A 24233-nucleotide genomic window follows, 5' to 3' on the forward strand; every position below is an offset into this window, starting at 1 on the left:
GAGGCCTGGGAGCTTGAGGGTCCTGCGCAGTATCTTAGCTGTTCCCAGGACTGCGCTCTTCTGGACAGAGATCTCCGATGTTGTTCCCGGGATCTGCTGGAGCCACTCGCCTAGCTTGGGAGTCACCGCACCTAGTGCTCCGATTACCACGGGGACCACCGTCACCTTCACCCTCCACATCCTCTCGAGCTCTTCTCTGAGCCCTTGGTATTTCTCCAGCTTCTCGTGTTCCTTCTTCCTGATATTGCTGTCATTCGGAACCGCTATATCGATCACTACGGCCGTCTTCTTCTGTTTGTCTACCACCACTATGTCCGGTTGGTTAGCCACCACCATTTTGTCCGTCTGTATCTGGAAGTCCCACAGGATCTTAGCTCGGTCATTCTCCACCACCCTTGGGGGCATCTCCCATTTTGACCTCGGGACTTCCAGGTTATACTCGGCACAGATGTTCCTGTACACTATGCCGGCCACTTGGTTATGGCGTTCCATGTATGCCTTGCCTGCTAGCATCTTGCACCCTGCTGTTATGTGCTGGATTGTCTCTGGGGCATCTTTACACAGCCTGCACCTGGGGTCTTGCCTGGTGTGATAGACCCCAGCCTCTATGGATCTTGTGCTCAGAGCTTGTTCTTGTGCTGCCATGATTAGTGCCTCTGTGCTGTCTTTCAGTCCAGCTTTGTCCAGCCACTGGTAGGATTTCTGGATATCAGCCACCTCCTCTATCTGCCGGTGGTACATACCGTGCAGGGGCCTGTCCTTCCATGATGGTTCCTCGTCTCCCTCCTCTTTCTTGGGTTTCTGCTGCCTGAGGTATTCACTGAGCACTCGGTCAGTTGGGGCCATCTTCCCAATGTATTCTTGGATGTTCGTTGTCTCATCCTGGACTGTGGTGCTGACACTCATCAGTCCCCGGCCCCCTTCCTTCCGCTTAGCGTACAGCCTCAGGGTGCTGGACTTGGGGTGAAACCCTCCATGCATGGTAAGGAGCTTTCTTGTCTTTATGTCAGTGGCTTCTATCTCCTCCTTTGGCCAGCCTATTACCCCAGCAGGGTACCTGATCACGGGCAGGGCGTACGTGTTGATGGCCCGGATCTTGTTCTTACCATTCAGCTGACGCCTCAGGACTTGCCTGACCCTCTGCAGGTACTTGGTGGTTGCAGCTTTTCTAGCGGCCTCTTCATGGTTCCCATTCGCCTGCGGGATCCCCAAGTACTTGTAACTGTCCTCTATGTCTGCAATGTTGCCTTCTGGTAGTTCAATCCCCTCAGTTCTGACTACCTTCCCTCTCTTTGTTACCATTCGACTACAATTTCTCCAGTCCGAACGACATTCCAATGTCATTGCTGTATAGCCTGGTAGTGTGGATCAGTGAATCGATGTCTCGTTCACTCTTGGCATACAGCTTGATGTCATCCATGTACAGGAGGTGGCTGACAACTGCTCCGTTCCGTAGTCGGTATCCGTAGCCAGTCTTGTTAATGATCTCACTGAGGGGGTTCAGGCCTATGCAGAACAGCAGTGGGGACAGAGCATCTTCTTGGTAGATCCCGCACTTGATGGTGACATGTGCTATGGGCTTGGAGTTGGCCTCTAGTGTTGTACGCCACATCCCCATTGAGTTCCTGATGAAGGCTCTTAGGGTCCCATTGATCTTGTACAATTCTAGGCATTCCAGTATCCAGCTGTGGGGCATTGAGTCATAGGCCTTCTTGTAATCAATCCAGGCAGTGCACAGGTTGGTCAGTCTGGTCTTGCAGTCTCGGCTGACTGTTCTGTCTACCAGTAGCTGGTGTTTTGCGCCTCTGGTATTCTTGCCAATTCCTTTCTGTGTCCCGCTCATGTATTGACCCATGTGCCTGTTCATCTTAGCCGATATGATGCCTGACAGGAGCTTCCATGTAGTACTGAGGCAGGTTATTGGTCGGTAGTTGGAGGGGACCGGTCCCTTCTTGGGGTCCTTGGGGATCAGGACCGTCCGGCCTTCAGTTAGCCATTCCGGGTGTCTCTCGTTAACTAGCAGCTGGTTCATTTGTGCTGCCAGACGCTCGTGGAGTGCAGTCAGCTTCTTCAGCCAGTAGGCGTGAACCATGTCGGGCCCTGGTGCTGTCCAACTCTTCATACTGGAGACCCTTTCTTGGATATCTGCCACTGTGATGGTTACTGGACCCTGTTCAGGGAGGTCGCTGTGGTCTGCCCTCAGATCCTCTAGCCACTGAGCATTGCCGTTATGGGTTGCGTCCTTCTCCCATATGCTCTTCCAGTATTGCTCCGTCTCCAGCCTTGGTGGTGCTGTTCTCTTATTGTTCCCTTGCCACTGAGAGTACACCTTTGCTGGTTCTGTGGAGAACAGCTGGTTTATTCTCCTGCCTTCTATCTCTCTGGTGTACCTCCTCAAGCGGCTGGCCAAGGCTGTGAGTCTTTGCTTGGCAGTTTCCAAGGCCTCAGGTATAGACAGCTTGCTGTATTTCTTAGGCACCTTATTTGTCGCACCTTTCTGCAACTCCGTTAGTTGGCTAACCTCCCTCCGTGCTACTTTGATCTTGCCCTCTAGCCTCCTTCTCCATGGAGGGTACTGCGGGTATATATATATATATATATATATATATATATATATATATATATATATATATATATATATATATATATATATATATATATATATATACACACACACACATATATATATATATATATACATATATATATATATGTGTGTGTGTGTATATATATATATATATATATATATATATATATATATATATATATATATATATATATATATATATATATATATATACACACACACACATATATATATATATATATATATACATATATATAGGGATGGGTATCGAAAACCGGTTCTTGTTGAGAACCGGTTCCCACTGTTTCAATTCCTTGGAATCGTTTGCCATTTTTGCAAACGATTCCCTTATCGATTCCAGTCGCCCCGAATGACGTCACCACGTTGCGGAGCGTCATTTACCTGGCAGGAAACATGGCGCCTAAGCGGCTCAAACGCTCAAAAGTTTGATTATACTTTATGAGAACCGATGACAACAGGGCAACTTGCAAAGTAGATATTTCATTTAAGGGAGGAAACACTACGAATATGCAAAAGCATTTGCTCACAAAACACGCGATGACACGCGTTTTTAATTCCGCTCCGGACTCGTGACTCTCAACCCAGCAGCAGCGCTAACGTTTGCACGTCCTCTCCCGTTAATGCGGCAGGTAAATAATCAACTAACAGTGCATATTATGTTAGCGCAATCTGCCTTATTACAAGACCTGCCATTACTGTACATGTAGGTGACCATGATGAGAGAGACAGACAGAGTCTGGCTGGCGCTCGCTGACAGTTCTCGCTGCAGTCTACCGGTAGCGTCTCCTTTCAGGCCAGGATAGACTAATGTCACCGAGCAGTGTCTAAGTTTGTGGTCAAAGGCTTGCACCCATTTGCCACAGCAGATGCCCCCGATTTTTGGTAAGTGAATGTGTTTAATTGTAGGCAGGGACATTACTGGATATTCTTGTGTAATTGCCACAGAACAATTTATGTTATACTTTGTTATTGCTACAGAAGAATGTTGCAGCTTTAAGGCAGGGATGACTCCTGGAGTTGCTTTCTCACTGCATATGCTTTATTTCACAATCAGATCGATTCGATAACAAAAACATACAGCAGCTCCTCTCCTACTCCTAGCCCTTCGCTGCGGTGGAAAAAAGAACGACTTCAATCCCCTTCAAGGAACATACGTACAAAATAGTTTTCCTGATACACCAATGGGGCGTTCAATGCCATCTTGTAAATATGAGTACTCTGGCAGAGTAACAGTTCAAATGAAAAATACACCAGAACAAACAAGCAAACAAAAAAAGAAGTGTGGGGTACCTTTGAACCAATGAACAAAGTATAACAATTTATACTTTTTAACATAACCCGACCCCATCAATATGTGATATGTCTCACAAGAATATTTATTTTATTATTTTACATTTACAATTTTTTTTTCCTGGGGACCCTGTGACACCCCATTGAAGAGCCGTAGGCTGGATCTCTCAAGATCTCACTGTTGGGTTTGTAAGGCCATGTTACTCCTAAATTTCTATCTTGTTCAAAGAGAAGATATAAAACAAAGCTCTGAGCTAATCGACCTTAGTGTTCTCCTTTTTAAAAAAAAAAAAAAAGAATCGATAAGAGAATCGATAAAGAATCGAATCGTTAAACAGAATCGAAAATGGAATCGGAATCGTTAAAATCTTATCAATACCCATCCCTAATATATATATATATATATATATATATATATATATATATATATATATATATGTGTGTGTGTGTGTGTGTGTGTGTGTGTGTGTATTGGAGAGAGAGAGAGAGCTATTATCACTGTGACAGTGTTGCAACTACTTGCACCCACATGTAAACTACAAGATCTACACAGCACTGTTTTACTGTTTTACTTACTATTACTTTCTTTTAGTCGTGTGAGGGGAACCTGCAAAGTAAGAATTTCATTGCTCTGCGTAACCATTTGTGTTTTGCGGTGTAGATGATAACAAACTTCTTGAATCTAGCTTTTCGTTCAAGCTAATGCCAACTTATCCCTTTAAGTTTAAACCTGTCTGTCAATGCAAACGTTTACAGCTATATAAAAACCAAAAACTATGTGAATATAAAGATGATTTGGCTTTTCTGTCTAGTCCTCACTCTGCTCATCTGGATATTACTCCTGTCCATTATTATTATGTGTACAAATCTATAGCTAATGAGAAGCTGTCTGTATAAAGTTGTTTCTTGCTCACCCCTACACTGGCACTTTATACTGTGCAACTCTCTTCAAAACATATGAGATAAAAAAAATAAAGCAAAATGTCAAATGTGAGTATTTGGTGGCAAAAAAGTTTAAAAGTTAAACCCTTGTAACACTAAAAGTGTTATGGGGGGTTTGAAAGTTACCAAATCCAGAAAAAGCATCACTAAGTTGGCAAAAATGTATACCCCTGGGAGCCTTTAACCTTCCTGCCTTCTTGGGACCTTTTTGTGCCACTGCTATGTGTTAAGTGGCTGCCATTTCCACTGTGTTCAGTGGAATATAACCAAACTTGCCACAGGATAGTTTTTACCTGTCAATGTTAATATTCCAGTGTGAATTCCTTAAATCAGCCTAAAATGGCTGAGCAACAGAAATCCCCACACCCATCACCCTGGGGACCATTTTCTGCCCATTGACTTCCATTATAAACGCTATTTTTCAACCCCAAATTATCATCATATGATTTTATTTTTTCTTCTTTTCTTGGATGTCAATGAAGTTTTAATTTTTAAATTGCAAAAAAAATGCAAGAAAAATAATGGCAGGTCAAAATGTATGTTGGTGCCAATCTTTGGTCCATCTAAAGGCCTACTTATAATGACAATCACATATTACTTCAACTGGTTTTTTGTGGAAATATTTAGTTTCGTTTTTTGGTTTTTGGGGCTTATAACACAGGGCGCTCATGTAATAACACTGGGATTTGAAGGGTTAAAACAACGAAAATATAATTAAAACTTTACATGAATATTTCAGGGAGAAGTAGTTTTACAAGGTTGGCTAATTTAAAGTGGAATAAAATATGGATATATGGTCTTTTTATGGCGTGGCTGAGAATGGTCCCTAGGGTGATGGGTGTGAGTTTTTTAAAGGATGGCAGGAGGGTTAAGAGCAAAACAGTCTCTAAGTCCTGCTGCTATAACTGCATACTCCCAAGAGCAACTCTCCATAACTAAGAGAAGCCTGCAGAACACTAAAAGTATCACGACTACCACAGCTAACACAATGACATACGTGGTAGACACTGGATTTACATACCAGGTTAGTAAATAGTTGGCATCTACATATTTATTTATATGTGTTTATTATTCATTAAAATGAATAAAATACATTTTCCAACTTTTTCTGTGTTTATAATTTAAAAGACTTCATCCAAAAACAATATTTTTGTCAAGGTCTTTCTTTTGATCCTTTCTTATTATTGTAAGTCTCATTTTCAGCGGGTCCTGTGTGGATTGCCATTCTTTCCTGTTTTCTGTGGTTTTCTGTGTTTTTACTTCCCTCCTTTGTTCTCTTTAATGCATTCCCCTGCACTTTATTACTTGTCTGTCTGTGGTGAGTGTATTTAGTCTGTGTCCATTCTCTCAGTTTTTATCAGGTTGTTGTCTGTGCTTTTCCTCGTTCCTTGCAAAAAAATGACTTTTACAGCAGTGAGGGGAAACTTCACTTGAGTTTTCACTGGTAAAACAGCACTTCTGTACTTCCCTGTGCTGGATTAGCAAGTGTTCTTTCATTATGCCAGCTATAAAAGTTTAGTGTTTCTTGTCACATTTACATTACACAATGTCTCTTGGCTTTCTAAAATGAACTCCATTTCAAATCAGAATCTTTTACCTCGGGGGAATCCCAAATCCCATCTGGAAGTGGGGATGTAACAGATGGCGACTTGAGCCACATTACTGTACACAAAGACAGCTGTTGTCGTCATGCCTGATTTATCTTGACAGTAACCTTTAAAAAGCGACTTCAAGACTGACTCACCTGAGTCCACAGACGGGGAGTGTGAAGCAGCTCGCTGACAGAATAAATCATCCTTTTTTGACTGATCAGCCACTCCGTCTCTCTGACAGACTGTTTAGGATATCTGAATAGCTGAGTGAAACTTTTACGACTCACTGCTTGCAGAGGACACTTGCTTCTTTAAAAAAATTTAAACTTTTGCGTATTTTACAGAAAACTGATGGTGGAGCTGCATAATGCAAAATTGCTTCTTTACCGTAATACTTAAACTCACGGACTGTTGCCACACTTAAATCCTGCAGATGCTACATTTTTATATGAAGTTTTAGTCAACAGAAATCGCTGCACCTAAGTAGCTGGTGCTTAACCAGCAAAAGACATTTGTAACATATTTGTATAATATGATTTTATGTCCATATTAACTGTGTTGAAGACAAACATCAAGTATGGTTAAACCAGCTAACCTTTATTTAACCAGACAAATATAGAACATATTCTTATTTACAGATGAATCCTGGGAAAAGGTAAAGCTTCTTAAGGATGTAGAGGTAAGTATAAAAAGAAATATCAAACTAGAGTTCCACTCATGTCTGCATACTGAAACTGACTTTCAGTTTCACTAGCTATTTATCTTTCTTTTCACTTCCTGTTTGATTAAGGTTTCCTAGGAAACTATGATCTTTTTTGGGCTGGAAGGTCGAGGAGTCCTGACTTATCTGTTATATGATCAGTTTTCTGAAAAGAGCAACAATAAAAATACAAGAACAACTAGTGTTACCATCTGTTTATCTCAGAAAACAAACATTTGTTTATGATTACTTTTTGGCCATATGACACAATCAGAGTAGCACTCACTGCTCCAAAATAAAACACATCGTTTCTGCATGCTCTGAAATTTAACATTGATTCTATGCTGGTTGTTTGAATGGGTTTCAAAGTTAATGAAAGTGAGAGAAAAGGCACCAGACACATAGCAGAGGGGAGGTTCATTCTCAAAATTTGATGGAAGTATGTTGCCAAATTTTAAAGTGCTTCAAAACGGAGCCTCTATGCTATTCCATTTTAAACAGGACAGCACTCGTGTGACTGTGGCATGGAAGATTGATATAATCATATGTAATATGTGACACCATCCAGAGTCTGTAAAAGCTTCTATTTGGCATGTCACTAAAGCATAACCCAAACCCTTAAATGAGTTGCTGGTGACCCGGTGGACAGTAAGGGACTAACAATTGCCTAATCAGGTATTAATTAAATTAAGAATTCTATCGTCCGATAACGATATAAATCACAAAAATGTAACATTTTCTGTAAATTCTGTGAATCTCGGGCAGCTCGACTTGCGGGAAGTGTTTCCAGCTGGGCGTCATGTAGCTGGAGTCGAGTGTTTTAACAGATGCATGAAACTATACATTTTTAGACATAAGTTGTAACGGCCACCGTTTTCTTTGTGAGTATTTATTACACGGCGTGCTGCGGGGAAAAGCCTGTTCTAACGTTTGAGTCTAAGGTTTATTTTTTAGCACCTGGTGGCTCTTTTTTACTTCTCATCCGTAAATAATCTGCTCTTTCACGTGATTCAGTTTATTTTGAAAAGTCTCAGGATCTTGAGCTTTATTGTGAAAGGTTTATGTGGAACAGAAACAAGCGGACACGTGATGGTTTTACCGTCGTTGTTGCTAACGACAACACATAAAAACAGGCGCTTGTCCGTCCGTAGTGTGGTTATATTAAATATAAGTGAAAGAGAGAAATTAATATAGCCACTACAGTGACCATCAAAACCATGAAAAAATATTGCCGTAAACAGTTTATTTTGCGACACCACGAAACAAATCATAAAATGAAACGATAGACGTTTTTATATCGTCATCCGATATATATCGTTATATCGAACAGCCCTACATGAGAGACATCTCCATTAGGAGGTAAGATAAAGATCGCTATTTTACATGTTTATAGTGAAATAAATGTATATAAAAAAATATACATTAATTGCCTCAAGGCAACACTGCGCAGTTAGCCCAGTTTTTTTCAGGCAATATAATTCATTAGCATATGTGTGTAGAGATGTGTTTGTGTGCATTTATATGATCATAGTCAATGTTTTTTACTTTACAATCTACTGATAATTACAGGACATAGACGTAAAAAGCTTTTATGAAAGGAAACCAAGGGAATGTGCACTTTCTGTCCTCAGAAAGTGAGGACAGTGAGCTTTCAGGGAGTGACAGTGAAGTAGAGGAGTGGATCCCTGAATCAGGTTTGAGGGACACTTAGCTCAGGGGTCAGGGGGTAAAGTAATTGTGTGTGTGTGTGTGTGTGTGTGTGTGTGTGCGTGTGTGTGTGTGCGTAGGGTTATGGTCAAATGTTGGATGTATTTTGGTGTTTTATTGTTCTGTGAAATGTTTACATTGTTTATTTGTTGTTTATTTATTTGTTCATCCTTGTTGTACTAATAAAACTTATTATAGAATAACTTGGTGTTTGACTGCCCTTGTTGCACAGTGTTGCCTTGAAGCAACAAACCAATATCTGTTTGGGGGGGGGGGCGCAGGGTGTCAAATTTTATGATTGATATATTATTAGGGACCCTAAAGCTCCCCCGAAATAGGGAGAAATGTTTTTTCCCCAGAAATTAAAAAGTCACCCTGCAATAATACAAAGATAACATAGAAAATCCCATCACTGAGACGAGCCCCCCGTGAGCACACGCTTTGGCAACAGTGGGAAGGGAAAACTCAATTTTAACAGGAAGAAACCTCCAGCAGAACCAGGCTCAGGGAGGGGCGACCAGCTGGGGGTGAAGGGAGGAAGACAGGACAAAGACACACTGGTCAAAGCATAGGTGTAACCTACTTGATAAGATGTAAAAGTTAGCAAGAAAAGATGGGATGCAGGTTTATTATGACAAACTAATGATTTTCCTTCACTTCCAAAATAATTACTTTATTGTGATTAATATATGAGTATAGTAGCGAGCTCTAAGGGACAGCGAAATTCATTTAATTCAGGGTGACTCTGAGAAAGTCACAAAGCACAACAAATGCTTAAACATAAGCACATGATTTTGTAACACATAATGTGCAAGAAAAAACATTACCACAGTGCCAGTTTTTGAAAAAAGAAAAGAGAAAAAAAATCTTGAGCCAGATGTTAAAGAGTTGCAAAATCTTTCATGCCTTTCTTGTGCTACCCTGATATGATATGCCAGGCTGCTGATAAACTTCATTATCAGCAGCCTGTCGAGAAGCCCTGCGAGAATCTCCTTCTATCTTTGCTTTACGGTTTTCAGAAGCTACCTGTCTGTAGTCTGCAGTGTTTCTATCTGAAGATATCATGTTATCTGGAATAAGGGCACTTTCACACCCCAACAGATAACTTCTCCTTAGTTTATCATCCTATATGCTACAGAGGACATGGCAATGTCCTGCAGAAAAATCCTTCCCTATTATAATGAATTACTTTGCAAATGGCCTGAAAATAAATCAAATGTGGTGCACAGAAATTACCTAGTCACATTCTTTCATCACAATACTTATTAAAACCAGCCTCCTAACAAATGAACATTTTATCATCCACATGCTCAATAAAAATGAAATGTGCTGAATGCACACACACACTAACAGAGTAACCCTCTACAGTCCTGCATGCTAACATTCTTCATTCGTAAAAGGCCAAAAGTATTTAACACAGGGAGGGGTAACAGGAAATGAATGAAAAAGAAAATAATGTTGTCCTCTATGGATAGCTTCCAATCTCAGTAAGGAGTATGGCCACGTTGATTGGCAGGTGACACAGCCAGTGTTTGGTAGGCCTCATGCACTACTCTGAATAATTAAAACTGGACCTCTTTCCTGAGTGTGTGCGTGCTGTTGGTGCCTTTCGGAGCATTTTTAATGAATAACCCTGGCTATTATCATGGCTTCTAAGCCATAATATTATGCTTCCTGTGGGTGGCTGTAGCTCAGGGGGTAGAGCTGGTCACCTACTGACCAGAAGGCTGGTGGCTCAATCCTAGTCTGTTCCAGTCTGCAAGATACTAACCCAAGTTTCTCTTCGATGCATCCATCAGAGCATGAATGGGTGTGAATGGGTGAAAGCACAAGTTATGTGAAGTGCTCAAGATAGAGTAGAAAAGCATTATATAAGAACCAGTCCATTTACCATATTGTTGGGGTCTCTAAACCGTTCAAACAATAAAACTCAATTTCCTATGACATAACTAAATATAGCACATTCCAAAAGGTCGATTCTGTTCATCTGGACGCAGCGTTTTCAGTGGGAGAAACGTTTCATCACTCATCCAAGTGACTTCTTCAGTCTCAGCTGAGCACAAAAAGTAATGACTTTTGTGTTTAGTCGATTACTTGTCACTGTTTTTGAGGGTAAAACCCACATACTAAACTCTGCTGCTCAACCCTACAAATGTGGCACCATTTAAGGGGACATAAGCAGACTTTACAAACGTATAAGATTTAGATAAAGTAATAGCCAACCCCAACTCCACAACATGGGTTGGTTGCTAACATATTTTCAGAATAATTGACCCAAAGTTCCTATTATAAAACTGCTAATTTATGGAAAAAATGAAATTAAAGAATTTGGTCATTATGTTTAAACTGGTTGTGTGCACCCCCACCTCCCTTACTCGAATGTTCCCAGTCACAATGGACCAGTCAGTTTTAACAAGTCTTATATTAACATAACAAACATTTTTCACCACCAAATTCAGTTCAATGGGTAGTTCAGTGAGTCGTTCACTGAGTCATTCAGTGGGTCGTTCAGTTGGTTTCATTTATTTGGTCATTCACTGGGCCATTCAGGGGGTCAGAGGCCAAAGGGGGTGGGGGGTGGGTGGATTCCCATTCATTTCCTATAGTGGTTACTTTTGACTGGGAACACCACAAATGAAATAATGTTGATTAAATAGTTGATTTTAAATCAAATGCTTAGTCAGACTATACAATACATTATAAACACATATAATGTTAAATGATCCTGTCTTATACAGGATCATTTTATCGATTTACAGTGTTCAGGTCATGCTATTAATTGTCACAATGCTTGTATTTTTCAATCCGGTTGTTAAGTGATGACGTGATGATGTTTATATTATGCTAACATAGCTGTGTCGCTAGCGGTCACGTAGCACATGCATATACCAGCTAGCCAAACTTCAGTAACCCTACAAACGTCACTGCTGTTTAGTTTTCTGTCTTCATTTATGTTGGAAGTGATAGCAGAGCTGAATGTTTTAATTTGTTTTCAAAACCCCGCAGTCAGGACATGCTATATTGTATTTAGATAGAAGCTAGCGAGCTAACTTCCTGCTAACTTCTAACTCCGTTAAATGTCATAAATTCCGTTTTCATGGATGCCTGGATGTTAAACTCAATTGTTACACCTGGTAGAGCAGAACGCTGATCATTTTATTAAAGATGAAAGACTTTAGACAGTTTTTCAACTCTCAGTAATGCCATGGTGATCGTTTGATATATGGACCTGCAGCGGAGTTTAGGCCCAGACACGGCTAGTGACGTCAGACTGAACAACCGGATAGTGTAGCCACTGCACATGTAACTCTGTATCTCTAAGCCCTTCAGGCCACCAGTGTCTGGTTCTGTTGCTGCCTCGTGCTACACACATCCTTAAAAAAAAAAAACAGCTCACGTGTACCAGCAATAGATTATTTATCTCTCATTCCCATATGAAAGGCTTTGACCAGCTAAATATAACTGAGTCAGCGACGTTGCGGTCTACCATCTGTGTAACTACCACGTACTGTCATTCAAACTACAGCCACATTTTTGTGTCTTTCTTTTTCAATGTTATAACTTTTTTCAATGTAAATAAATACCATAGAAATGTTATTTCTAAATCTTTGAAACAAAAACATTACCAACAAAGAAACATCTCAAATCAAAGCAGCTGACACAGGTGGCCAGAAAGAATTTATAAGGTCCTGCGAGGGAGCTGAGCGAGCTCAGGGTGAAGGATGGTGGTGATGGGTGGGAGACTGCTGTGAGCGGATGTTTGCCATGGGAGGAGTGTTTGACTCCTATTCCAGACACATCCTGGACTCACTAGTTCTGTGCCTGCTCTGACACCAAGGGACATGTGGCTGTTTTTTCCATACACATGTGACATGACTGGTATTTAGAATGGGACAGAGAAAGTGCAGGCAACTTTGTACAACTATACATCAGGAAGGCAGTCTTAAATGACTGTAATAAATGAATAGATGAATGTGGTATTTAAAATTATTTATGAGGTACTACGAATGTTAGTTCAAGCATATGCAATTTACATCAAAAACATCGTCAACATAATGTTTCTAGACTCTCAGGAATAAACGTCCAATACGTCCAATACAAGAAGATGCCAATGTGTCCGCAGACACTCGACAACACTCTTCAAAAGGTGCGACTTTTATTTCAAAGGCAAACTACTGTTACTTCTCCTGTTTCCAGTTTAGGACACACTTTCACAGTTTCACTACGACTTGGAGAGCAGTTGGTGAGTGTTTGCAGACATGTCAGTGTCATCCATTAAAACTACAGTGAATACAGTGTCAAAGGTTTTGACAACAGGTTGTATCACATCAATACAACTGGCAGAAACCTCAAACAAATATGTGCATGATGTCAAAGAAACCAGAACAGTTATGTTAGAAATAAAGTATATATTTCTGCATTAATGTAACGCAAAGAATCTCTGTGAAGGATGTTTTCATGATGTTAGCATGTAGCAGGCATTCATAAATAGGTCGGCTTTTCCCATACATGTTGCAGGTAACATTTCCCAGATGATTCTGCATAAATCCAGTAAAACAGGCCCACTGGATTATTACTTCTAATGGATTTCAATAAAATACTTTGCTATTGGCTGTTTAGTAATACAGTGGAACCCCGACTCGTTCCAGAGGGTCTTTCGTAAGTCAAAATTTTCGAAGCACCTTTTTCCATCGCCTTTTGAGTGAGGCGATGCTGGCTGAAGACGAAGTTCTTGGTGGAGGCTGAAGAAAGCATACATATGCATGCATACATACGTACGTGTACATGTACATAACATTATGGAATTTAATTCTAAACATACTAAAACTTACATTTATGTTAATTAATGTACGTATGTACACTGTGCAATGATATTTCATATTTATGCCTTATGCCGGCCCCATTATGAATGAACGATAGACTAATTGCAAACGAAAAGCACACGAAATAGCGCACTGCAACAACAATACGTCTTTCACGTGGAACAGCAAAACACATTTCTGAAACGGATACACGGGCATTTTGCCGTACCACGGGCAGAAATATTGCCGTTAAGTGCCTTCGTAACTTGAATTTTTTATTAAATGGTGTCTTCGTAAGCCGGGGTTCCACTGTACCAGCATTGCTACACAGGAGTGAAACATATAGAATGTCAAAAGTGCCTTGAAAGATCAACATTGTCTTTGAATCATAAAGAGACAAAGTACTACTAATATAATTTACATGTTACGATATGCTAAGATATTTCAGGTTATTTATCTTTTATTTTTGGAAATTGATTGTTTATTAAATGTGAGTGCTGCATGGATGTCAAAGTACTTAATTACATTTAAAAAAGACAATTTTCAGTATAGTATATACAAGTATATCTTACCCATGAAATAAAATGGGTTTTAGAGCTGTGGTGTAAACCGACTAAAGTTATTAAAAAGGGGAAGTGATTAATCTTACATATCTCTACTGCCAAGGTCAATTTGCTACAATGTAATGGAAAATGTTAAGTTCAGAAAGATGACACCGACCCAGTAAGGAGCAAAGCAGTTATGAAAAATTCCTCCTCTTTAGGACAAGAAACAAAGTTGCTCAAAATGTTCCTACTGCTTCAGAAGTTTACTTTTACTATTTGATTCATGATAATAATGTTTTTTTTAAGTTACAAGGCTGTCATTAGAAACAGAATGAAACAGAACGTTTTTACACTTGGCTGAGGTAGACATGGTAAATGGTAAATGGCCTGCATTTGTATAGCGCTTTTCTAGTCTCTAAGGACCCCAAAGCGCTTCACACTACATTCACACACTGGCGATGGCAAGCTACATTGTAGCCACAGCTGCCCTGGGGCGCACTGACAGAGGCGAGGCTGTGTGACATGAGACACATCTACATTTTTGCCAGGTCTAAAAATTATTTTGTACAAGCTTTTTGTTAGTTTAACCCCAATTTTAATCCAAGTTTCATATGGAAATTGTACTAAAAAATCCATGCTGCCGTTTATGTTTGTATGCTAAAAAAAAGCACAAATTAGGATCCAGAAGAAAACATGCATAGCAAGGCTTGTGTAATCTTTTTTTTTTTTTACTCACCCTCCTCGGGTTTGATGGGTAAAACAGGGCGATCTTCCTCAATCTCTTTCACTCCTTCCTTTTCCTCCTGTCTTCCTTCACTGTGACGGTTAATCACCATCTGATTTGGCTCTCCACCAGGCTGACTTTCTTCCAGTGTAACTCTCATTGGTGGCTGGGTGGTGGTGATAGACTGGAATACAGGTGTTGTCAGGGATTCAGGCCGCCTTTGGGAAGGAGTGACGGGCTCAGAAGTAGTCTTTTCATAAATGCTGGTTGGAAAGCTGCTCTCTGAGTCCTCCTCGCTTCTCTCTTGCACTGTGTCGATAGTGTAAGGCACATCCTTTCCTTCAGGCCCAGACACATTCTGAAAAGTTACTATTTCTTCCTGCTTCTCCCCCTGCATCTCTTCCTCATTCAACCTTTCCTTCTCATAAACTGTGAGTAGCTTCTGCGTTTCCTTTGGACCATTTGAATTTGCCTCAGGATGGATGGGAACCTCTGAGCTTTCCATGGTGTACAGTGGAAAATGTACTGTATCTGATCCTCTCTCTTGACTGGATTGGATCTCTGTACCCCTCTGTGGAAGACTCACATTGGTCTGACTGATAGAACCCCTCAGTGCCACGCTATCTGATGTATTTTTGTTATGTGCCTTAGTTTCAGTGCCTCTCTGAGGATAAATGGCACTTTCTGAACCCGCATGTGGATACTCAGTATGTTTTTCACTCTCTAATTCTCTGTGTAATGGAAATACGACACTACCCAAACTCTTGTGGCCATGCAATGAATCGTCTAAATCTGTCTGTGGACGTAAATTATTAAAAAGGACACCTTGCAAACTTGTTAGACCCTGCGAGAACTGCCAAGAAGATGTGGCACGCATATTTGGCATGTCAGTAGTCTGCTCTAGTCTCAGGGGACTTTCTGTCACTTCTTCTCTGCCTGAAGGATGGTCACGAACTCCATATCGTTCTCTCAGCGCCTGCTTGCCTTGCCTGTCAAAGCTCTGAAGAGAAGAGATGCGGTCAGGTTTGACAGAGCCTTGGGACACAGATAGAACTTTTTTAAAGGAAGAGGAAGATGGGGTGGGAAACAGCAAAGACTGTGGGTAGGTCTCTGGAAAGTCTGTAGGACCATAATCATAGTCTTCTGGTTTCTCTTTATCAAGCGGTGACAATTTAAAGAGAGGAAGATTTCCATTAGGAAGGTGATAAGGAGTGGCAAATTGATCTGTGTGGCCTTGTTGATCAAACCTGTATGGGAAATTATCATGCCTGATGACTGTATTATCCTCTGTGGGTGCAGCTAACATGGGTTTATGAACTTGCTGCGGATCACAGTCTGGTACCGGGTAGCACATGAGCTTCCCCCCTTCATTAGGGCAGTGGCAAACACGGCAAGGGTCAATGTGGAAGGAGTATCCAGCCTCAAACTTTTGTCCAGCATGAACACATCCAACTCGTTCGCACTGCATGCAGCCATCTGCAGGCTCGGAAACCTCGATGCAGTTTGGTGGCATATCAGGACAGCTGATGAAGTGGCAGCTGATCCGGCCCCCTCCTACAGGACAGGAACACTCAGTGCTACCATAGTCAACAAAGTAGGAGTCTCCCTCGGGCACCTTGCCATTCTTGAACCCAGCACTGATGCAGTCGTAGTACTGGTATCCCTCGCACGCACATCCTTTTTGTAAGCACGAAGCACAACAGGCACCGCTCTCCAGGACTTCTTCGATACAGTTGTCCAGCAGGGGACAGTTTGTGCCAGTGCAATCAAGCTGGCACAAACAGACACTCGAGTAGAAAAAAAACAGCGCACACTGCAGTAGTACTACTTCAGCTTGAGCCATGGCACCTGGTATATGTTCAGTAATGATGAAGATCAAGTCTTTAGATTATCTTTAATGACTCATGCGAATCACCTCTGCTCTGCAAGAAACAGGGAAAAAAGACAGAAAGACAGGTTTATTTCTCAAAATGCAAGAAAATCAACCTCTGGCTTCCCAGTTTAGCGCATAAGAGTCCAATTTTTACAGCCTTGCCATCTTTTTAACATTAAGACTACATACTTGTCATTATCATCAGCTGGAGTGCACTGTTATGAATCATTATGCAGGCTGTGATGATGAAACCTGGAATCTGCCCAGCTTCTAAATTTATAGTGCATCTGTGATTATCTCCATAAAAACATTCCTCTCATAATCTTGTGTTGCAATCAACCTCTAGCAGTCTAATAGCTGAACATACATGAGATGCCTCATAACAGTCTGGCTGCTGAGTTTGTTGGAAAGTCATTACACTTTAAGAAAAGCACATTCTCTAAGGTAATTAGCAGGGTAGGGACCAAAGTGCTTGGCCTCCTTTAAATAATGATTCTTGTTGGAAGTTTCAGACTCAAAGTGATTTTATTTACTTTATTATTTCACTTCATCAGGAAGGAAAAAATCTTTCACTTATTTTACCATACAGAATGTGCCAAAAACCCATGCTGCCTTACACTACATGTTCTAACTTTGAGAGCGTTCCAAGAACTACATATTATGCTTTTGTAAAAATGCTTTTGGACTGATCTAATTCATCATCAGCGATACTAGGTACATTTTTCCCTGACCTTTAGGTCATCTCTGCAAATAAATACACCCTCCCTTCTTGGACTGACATTACGTTTCTAAGCACTGAATTCCACAGAGAATTCCTATGAACATTGTTGTCAGGAAAAAAAGAAATTCTGCTCCAAACAAGGACCCGCATCGTCTGTTAATCCCACCTGAGTCATGAGTAATACATCTGATGAGCAAAACAGCTCATGGCCTAAACAGATTTGAACTGCTTAGCTCATTATATGTTTTAAATTAAAAACTAATTTCTTTAATTTGTTTTGTTGTTTATTTGTTTGTTTGTTTGTTTGTTTTACCTCATGCCATAAATTCTCAATATAAAACTTTATAAATAAAAACACAAATCAAAATGTTGGCATTAAAGCCAGTGTCAAGAAACTATCAGAAGCATTTATCACTATGATTTTTCAAAAAAGTTCCCGGAGGTTTGGAGGAAATTCCTGTCAGAGCCTGCCATAAAGTGAATCACAATTAGGTGGTTAAAATCTGACTCCATCATAATTATATGGGTCCAGAAAGTAGGGGAACTACACAAGATCGAAGCCAAATTTATATAAAGTAGAGACCTGTAATGAGCCAATTATTGCAACGCTGTTATTCACTCTGTGGCAACTGTGTATTACACTCTCTTAGAACCCTTTTCACCAACACAGTACTGGGGCCTAATCCAGAGCATATTTCCATTCGTTTTAGCTGCAAACATGAGTGGTGCTAGTGTCGAAAAGCAGGCAACAGCACAGGTCCTTGAAATTTCTGGTTTTAAACCACCAATGTGAACAAGTGTAGCTGGAGCTACCGCAAGAAACTTTCCCCCATTTGCTGGAAATTGTACCAACTTTTGAAATGTGATGCTAGCAACATTTGCCTCTGAAATGCAGGCAAGTTCTCAAAAGGCATCAAGGCTGAACTCTTTCCATCTCACAGCATCCTAATGGAAAAGAGGTGCACAATGCTAGCCCCTTTTAACTGCCCCTTTTCATACAGATGTATCCGATGTAATGCAATAGCAGCTTACTTCATGCTATTCTGGAGGCTTTCTGTTACCACACCTACAAGTTGGCTCATGACAGTGTGTCAGTGAAAGTGTCATGCACCTTTACTGCAGCAGACACAATAAAAGCTGGCAAGGAACGGCTGCAGAGGAATGGAAATACAGCAGCCTGGTGTTTCCCAGAGCTGTGAGGGGGGGGGATTCCTTCATTTCTGCCTGCCAAAACACACACACACACCCACCTACACACACACACACATACACCTATACACACACAGCTGAAGTAAGTAATGCATCGCTCTGACAAGGCCTGACAAAATAGTGTTTACTTTAAAAAAAAAGTTTTCAGTACCAGTCTTCATCTGTGCAGTGCAAACTCGCTTTGGAGAGCAGGCAGAAATATTCATTTACAGCGTTAGACGTTAAGAAAAGTCCCCCTCAGTAAACTCGCGACCATATGGTGCAAACAAACTGTAAGCAACTCTACAATTTCGCCGCTGTTTTAATCTGTCTTCATCGCATCTGTAACTTTCTCTTGATAAATGAGTGCGGCTACAGCGGATTCAAACAGAAGGGTTTCGAAAGACTTTGCATCTTTTCGCACAAACAGCAGCAACCTGTCTTCACCTGATAACTGTGGGAAAAAAGTTGCTGCAACACCGCATTCAGACACGGAACAAACGTGAACACCGGAGAAAGTTTGGAAAAGCTCATCTGTGCTGAGCGACGCGTAAAAGTTCTCAGCGCAACATCCATGGAATTAAGCTCAGCCTGATTTTAACGACGGCGCACAGGCTGGCGACGAAAAGCTGCAAATACTGTTTAAGGAATAAAGCCGGGCAGAGACGCTGCTTTGTGTTACCTTGTAGAGAGCCGCCGGTCCTCTGTGCGCCTCCAAATGTGAACCTTTTGACCATCGACGTGCTGTTGGGACCAAGCAGGCAGGCTGAGGGGGAGGTACAAAAAGTTTCCCTGCTGGAGACTCCGGAGGAGATCCCATCCTGATCCATAATGAAGAGCAGGCTCTGCGGGCATGGGCCCACACAATACAACTGCTAAAGATTTGATTTGGCAGGACAGGTGTTAAAAATAACAAGTTGTTATTACAGTAATTAAAGAGTGAATTAAAACCGTGCCTATAAAGCAGACACAGGGCTCTTTTCAGGAGGACAATGCCCCTGGACTTGTTTCCAGCCCCCTTTTTCATTTCTATATTGAGGAGACTGACAAAAGTCTCACATTGACAGGTGACAAAGTAAAGTAAAGTAAAAACCTAAACCACTGAGGCCTACAGTGAGGGCTGCTCTGGTTCTGGTTATGCTGCCATGGTTTGGATCCTTGTCCTCTTACAGGGAAGCAAACCAGTCAAAGGCAGTTCTGAATGATCGCTTTTATTCTTGTATGAAGCATCTGATTTCTTCGAGGATGACATGCATAGAGCACGTAGCATCACCGAATGTTTGACGAGACCTGAAAAAATGTCAGTGTACAGTTTTATATATCATAGAGATGTTATGTCTATAATGTCTTGCTTTTTTTTGCTTTGAGTGCTGACCAATCATATTTGATATTTGGTTATGTGCAGGTAAACAGTCAACATAAAGAGCAAAAACAGTTGACTGCATTGGCATAAATACAACCTGGAAGCCATCAGCGTTAGGAGAATGACACACAGGAAATGGTCCAGAGATGAATCAAACCCAGGCCCCTGCAGCATTTCATCAGGTGAGCTGAACCAACTGAGGTGCAGTGGCACCCGGGCAGAGGAAAGCACTGTTTTGGAAACAGGTTTGTGTCTGATTAAACCTAACAAAAGAGTGTTTTAACATTCAGACAGGCTATATGTACCCACACAGATTTGTTATGGGTCGTTCCAGAGGTTTAACTGATCAGATAAAGCTTCATAATCAAGACACTGAGAAAAAGATTGATGCGTTCACGTTGTTCGGTAAAGGGCTGTAAAGAGCCCAGCAGTAATTACAGTCCTGTCCACCTGTCTACCTGCCTGCATGGCATCTTTTAGGTCGTTCTCTTTAACAATTTATTTTCACACTTTTTCTTCTTCTAAGGCAAAAAAAGCACTCGAGTACATGTAGTAGATCACAGTTCACACATCACTGTTGCTGCAAACTGTCTTCAGGTCCGTTGTATGGTTGGTTTGCTGCAAATTCAAGCTGATATATGTTCAATTCACCAATAAACAGTCTGTAAGCGGCTCACAGTACAACATTAAACCATCTGGGTGGGTTTTAGGGTGTGGATTCTGTGGATAAAACTTGTTCCACACGACATTTCCTGGGAAAAAGTTGGATTAATGCCTTGGACTCTTTGGTGAGTTCCTCAAGATGTTCCTGAGCAGTGTTTGGGAATGCTGCTGCTGTCAGAGAGTGTCGTGGAGTGCATGTGTATTACAGGATAACATTGTCTCTAACGATATGATCGTTTTTATTGATATTATATTCATATTCTTTTTATTCAAAAGCATCTCTCAGCAGTTTCTATCTTGTTTTGTGGTCTTCTAATGAGGACGCACCGCTGCTAAAAGCTACTGATGTGTTTAGTGACCAAAGATGATTTAGTATAGTCGGTTCGTGTTGAGAACTTGTTGTTACACATCTGTTTTCTGTTGTTTGTCAAGAAATATAGAGTGGTGGCTTGTAATTTCTGCTAATTGTAGTGTTTATGTTAACCTCTTGACATCTACCAGATCACTGGGATGGGGAGGGTTGGGTTGTTGTTTAACAACATGCTAAACAAATATAGTTTTAGAAACTTAAAGATCAAACTTGTTCAACTTCCTTACTCTGTGTTGTAATATTGCCTTCTGGTATACCAAATATGGGTGGAGTTTCCAGAAACCCATTGGAAATTTCTCAAAATGTCCCTTTTGTGGAGATCAAGAATTTTGGCAAATGTACAAAATGATTATTTCCTAATATTCCACATATACCAGAGTCATCATCTACTTTGACAGGAAGGTGCTGAACTGAATGCATTCTGCTATCTTTCTCCTCTCATAGCTTGCTTTGTGCAGTAAAATATTATATGAGCAGTGCAACTGTGTTTCTGGACTCCCTCATTTTTCCTTCAGAGCCATGTTGTTGGTCCCCAGAGTAAACTTAAGCCTCTGTCCACTGCTGCATCTTGAAGGGTCTCGCATGTACCTCTTAAATTGAAGGCTGTAACCTTGGTTAAACAAGAACCGTGTGCTCACTTCATAACTCATGATGCTGTCTGTCTCCCGCCAGTTGCACATCATTCATGACACAAGGCCATGAGCTATCTTGACTGCACACAATGGACCAATCTCCTTCAAACACAAGTCTGTTTTGGATTACCTGTCTGAGTACACGACTCCCTGGAGGCATAAATATACATGTAATCCATCTGAGCGTGTCTCTGCATTCACACATGTTAAAGAACTAACTTAGCTTTAGCCAATTTTCATATGTTCTCAGGGAGCATGACCCTTAAACAGCAACTGGGATAAAGCTAAGCAAGTTTACAGCTAGGCCTATCTTGTGTCTTTTATTTGAAGTATCCCTCTTGGGCGTCATTTTAAATTTATCATAAATTAGGAGTGTGGGTTCAAAGAGCACAGGGAGACCAAGTGTTTGGGTGGAAATGTGGCATGCATGACATTTGAATGGACTCACTCATCATGCTGCAGCAAAGTAACACAATCGTAAGTCTGGACGACACCCAGCAGCTCATATAAAAGTCCTAATGAGGAACTGTCAGGGCCTGAGGTGAAGTGGTGTGATAAACACATCGGCCCTGATCGCAGATAAGGCCGCTGCCAGGGGAGTGGGCCTGCTTTCAAGTGGAGATGAAAGATGAGGTAAAACAATAGATTCAGAGTGTTCAGAGCTGGGTCAGTGGAAGGACATGTCAAAACTTGCTAGTAGGTCTACTTTAAAAAAAATAAAATCTGCTGTACCCTGGCCCAGCTGTCTTGTTTTTCCACATATAAAAATAGATTTGTCTGTGCCACTCCTTTGAGTTAAATGCAGCTTTGTGTGATGTCGTACAGATGACACAGTGTACGATAACAAGATGAAAAACAGAGCTTGCCATGGTGTAGAGAACAAACTTGGGTTTTGCATGGACATAACAAGATCAGGCTAAGCCTGCTATAAAACACTGAGTGGGACTTCAAAACACATGAGTGAGATTTGTAGAAGCCCAGTGTGATGTCCAGGCAACGCAGCCAGACACAGACGAGCCTTTAGAAAGGCTGGAGCTGAGGCTCAGACAGACATACTTCACATGTGGGGTGACTCGTGAGCATCTGGCTCAGGGTTTGCTGGTGTCCTTGTTGTATGGTTTAGTGATCACATGGGGGCCAAACTGTTAGAACCAAAGGTTAAAATGACCCAGGATGATGTGGAATAGCAGGTTTAGTGCATAATTCCTGGTTGAATCCTTGCACTTCCCTGTATGATACTCACATAACTTTCAAAAGTAGATTTTTATTGATATTTCCGATAAAGTACAGAGACGTGATTGTACGTCACTTGTTTATTTCAATTATCAATAGCTTATTTTTCATATACTGCAGCCTGTCACTGCTTTTAGTTAATGGTGCTACTCCAGAAATACCCTTTTTTGTCTTTCTCCTCATAAAAAGTCAATAAAGTTGTGACGTTAATGCTGCTGTTAACGTGGGATCGCTTCACTCTCGGAGGTCTAGAAAGACACGAGAAAAACAGGAGAGGAGAGGAAAATGAGAAACTGTCTTCAAAGAAGAAGAAACGTGACATTCATAGAAGAAGAAACGTGACATTCAAAGAAGAAGAAACATGACATTCAAAGAAGAAGAAACATGACATTCATAGAAGAAGAAACGTGACATTCAAAGAATTCTCAAAATGAAATTAATGAAGAATTCTATCATTCTAAAAGTGGCAGCCTGTCACCAAAGAGCCAATAAACAGCTCAAACAGGAAACACATGAACTCTCTAGTGGGCTGACGTGGAATGTGTAGCAGCAGGCATATCTGCTACAACATGAATTTAGATTTGTTCCGCTGTCTGGTGGGAGACACCAAAGATGTTGCTCCTGTTAGTGTGTCTTTTGTCATGTCTCCCTCCCATCACCTCCAACTGGTTCCAACAGTTGGCTGCCCCTCCCTGAGCTTGGTTCTGCCAGAGGTTTCTTCCTGTTAAAAAGATGTTTTTCCTTCCCACTGTCACCAAGTTCTCGCTCAAAGGGGTGCGTCTGATTGTTGGGGTTTTCTTTGTATTATTGTCGAGTCTTTACTTGACAATATAAATCACCTAGAGGTGACTGTTGTTGTTATTCGGTGCTATATAAAAAACTGAATTGAATTAAATTTAGTGCCATTTTGTTCCTACACCCGCTAATTGTGTTGTTTAATCACCATGAAGCCACATTTAGTGAAAAGCAAACAAAGCATATCTGCACAAACACCTCATAACAACTATCAAGCATGGTGGGTGGTGGAGGGATGATGATTGGGGCTTGTTTTGTTGTCACAGGACCTGCGTATCCTGTAAACACCTTTGTATACTAAATCTTTCTAGAGGCAAAGCTTGACTCAGCCAGACTCATGCAAGAGGACAATAATCTAACGCTCACCAGCAAATCTGCAAGTTATTGTTATTTCTTGTACAAGGTGTTGAAGCATGGGGCACATTTACACAGTTTCAGCATTTTGGCCTCATTTTTATTGAATAAATAATTAATTTCAGTTCAAT

At 41.1% G+C, this 24233-nt stretch overlaps 1 protein-coding gene and 1 long non-coding RNA gene across 3 annotated transcripts in view; one reads left to right on the top strand and one right to left on the bottom strand.

The window, feature by feature from the left end:
• The window catches only part of fbln2 (fibulin 2), a 71667-nt gene extending 52202 nt beyond the window's left edge, over positions 1-19465 (bottom strand). Inside the window, exons 1-2 of one of the 2 annotated variants that reach the window (XM_004559861.3) lie at positions 19375-19465; positions 14923-16832 (exon numbers count right to left, since the gene is read on the bottom strand). In XM_004559861.3, coding sequence (XP_004559918.3) covers positions 14923-16753 — 1831 coding nt within the window. In that variant the 5' untranslated portion in view covers positions 16754-16832; positions 19375-19465. The remainder of the gene's footprint in view (positions 1-14922; positions 16833-19374) is intronic. The other variant, XM_023152824.3, reaches the window with a different exon arrangement.
• On the top strand, positions 2852-4197 carry LOC143418565 (uncharacterized). Its single transcript, XR_013098560.1, has 2 exons — positions 2852-3237; positions 3316-4197. It is a non-coding gene; the product is annotated as an uncharacterized LOC143418565 (long non-coding RNA).
• Positions 19466-24233: the final 4768 nt, after the last annotated feature.

The sequence above is a fragment of the Maylandia zebra genome, linkage group LG5 (genome assembly GCF_041146795.1).
Source record: "Maylandia zebra isolate NMK-2024a linkage group LG5, Mzebra_GT3a, whole genome shotgun sequence".
NCBI lineage: Eukaryota > Metazoa > Chordata > Actinopteri > Cichliformes > Cichlidae > Maylandia > Maylandia zebra.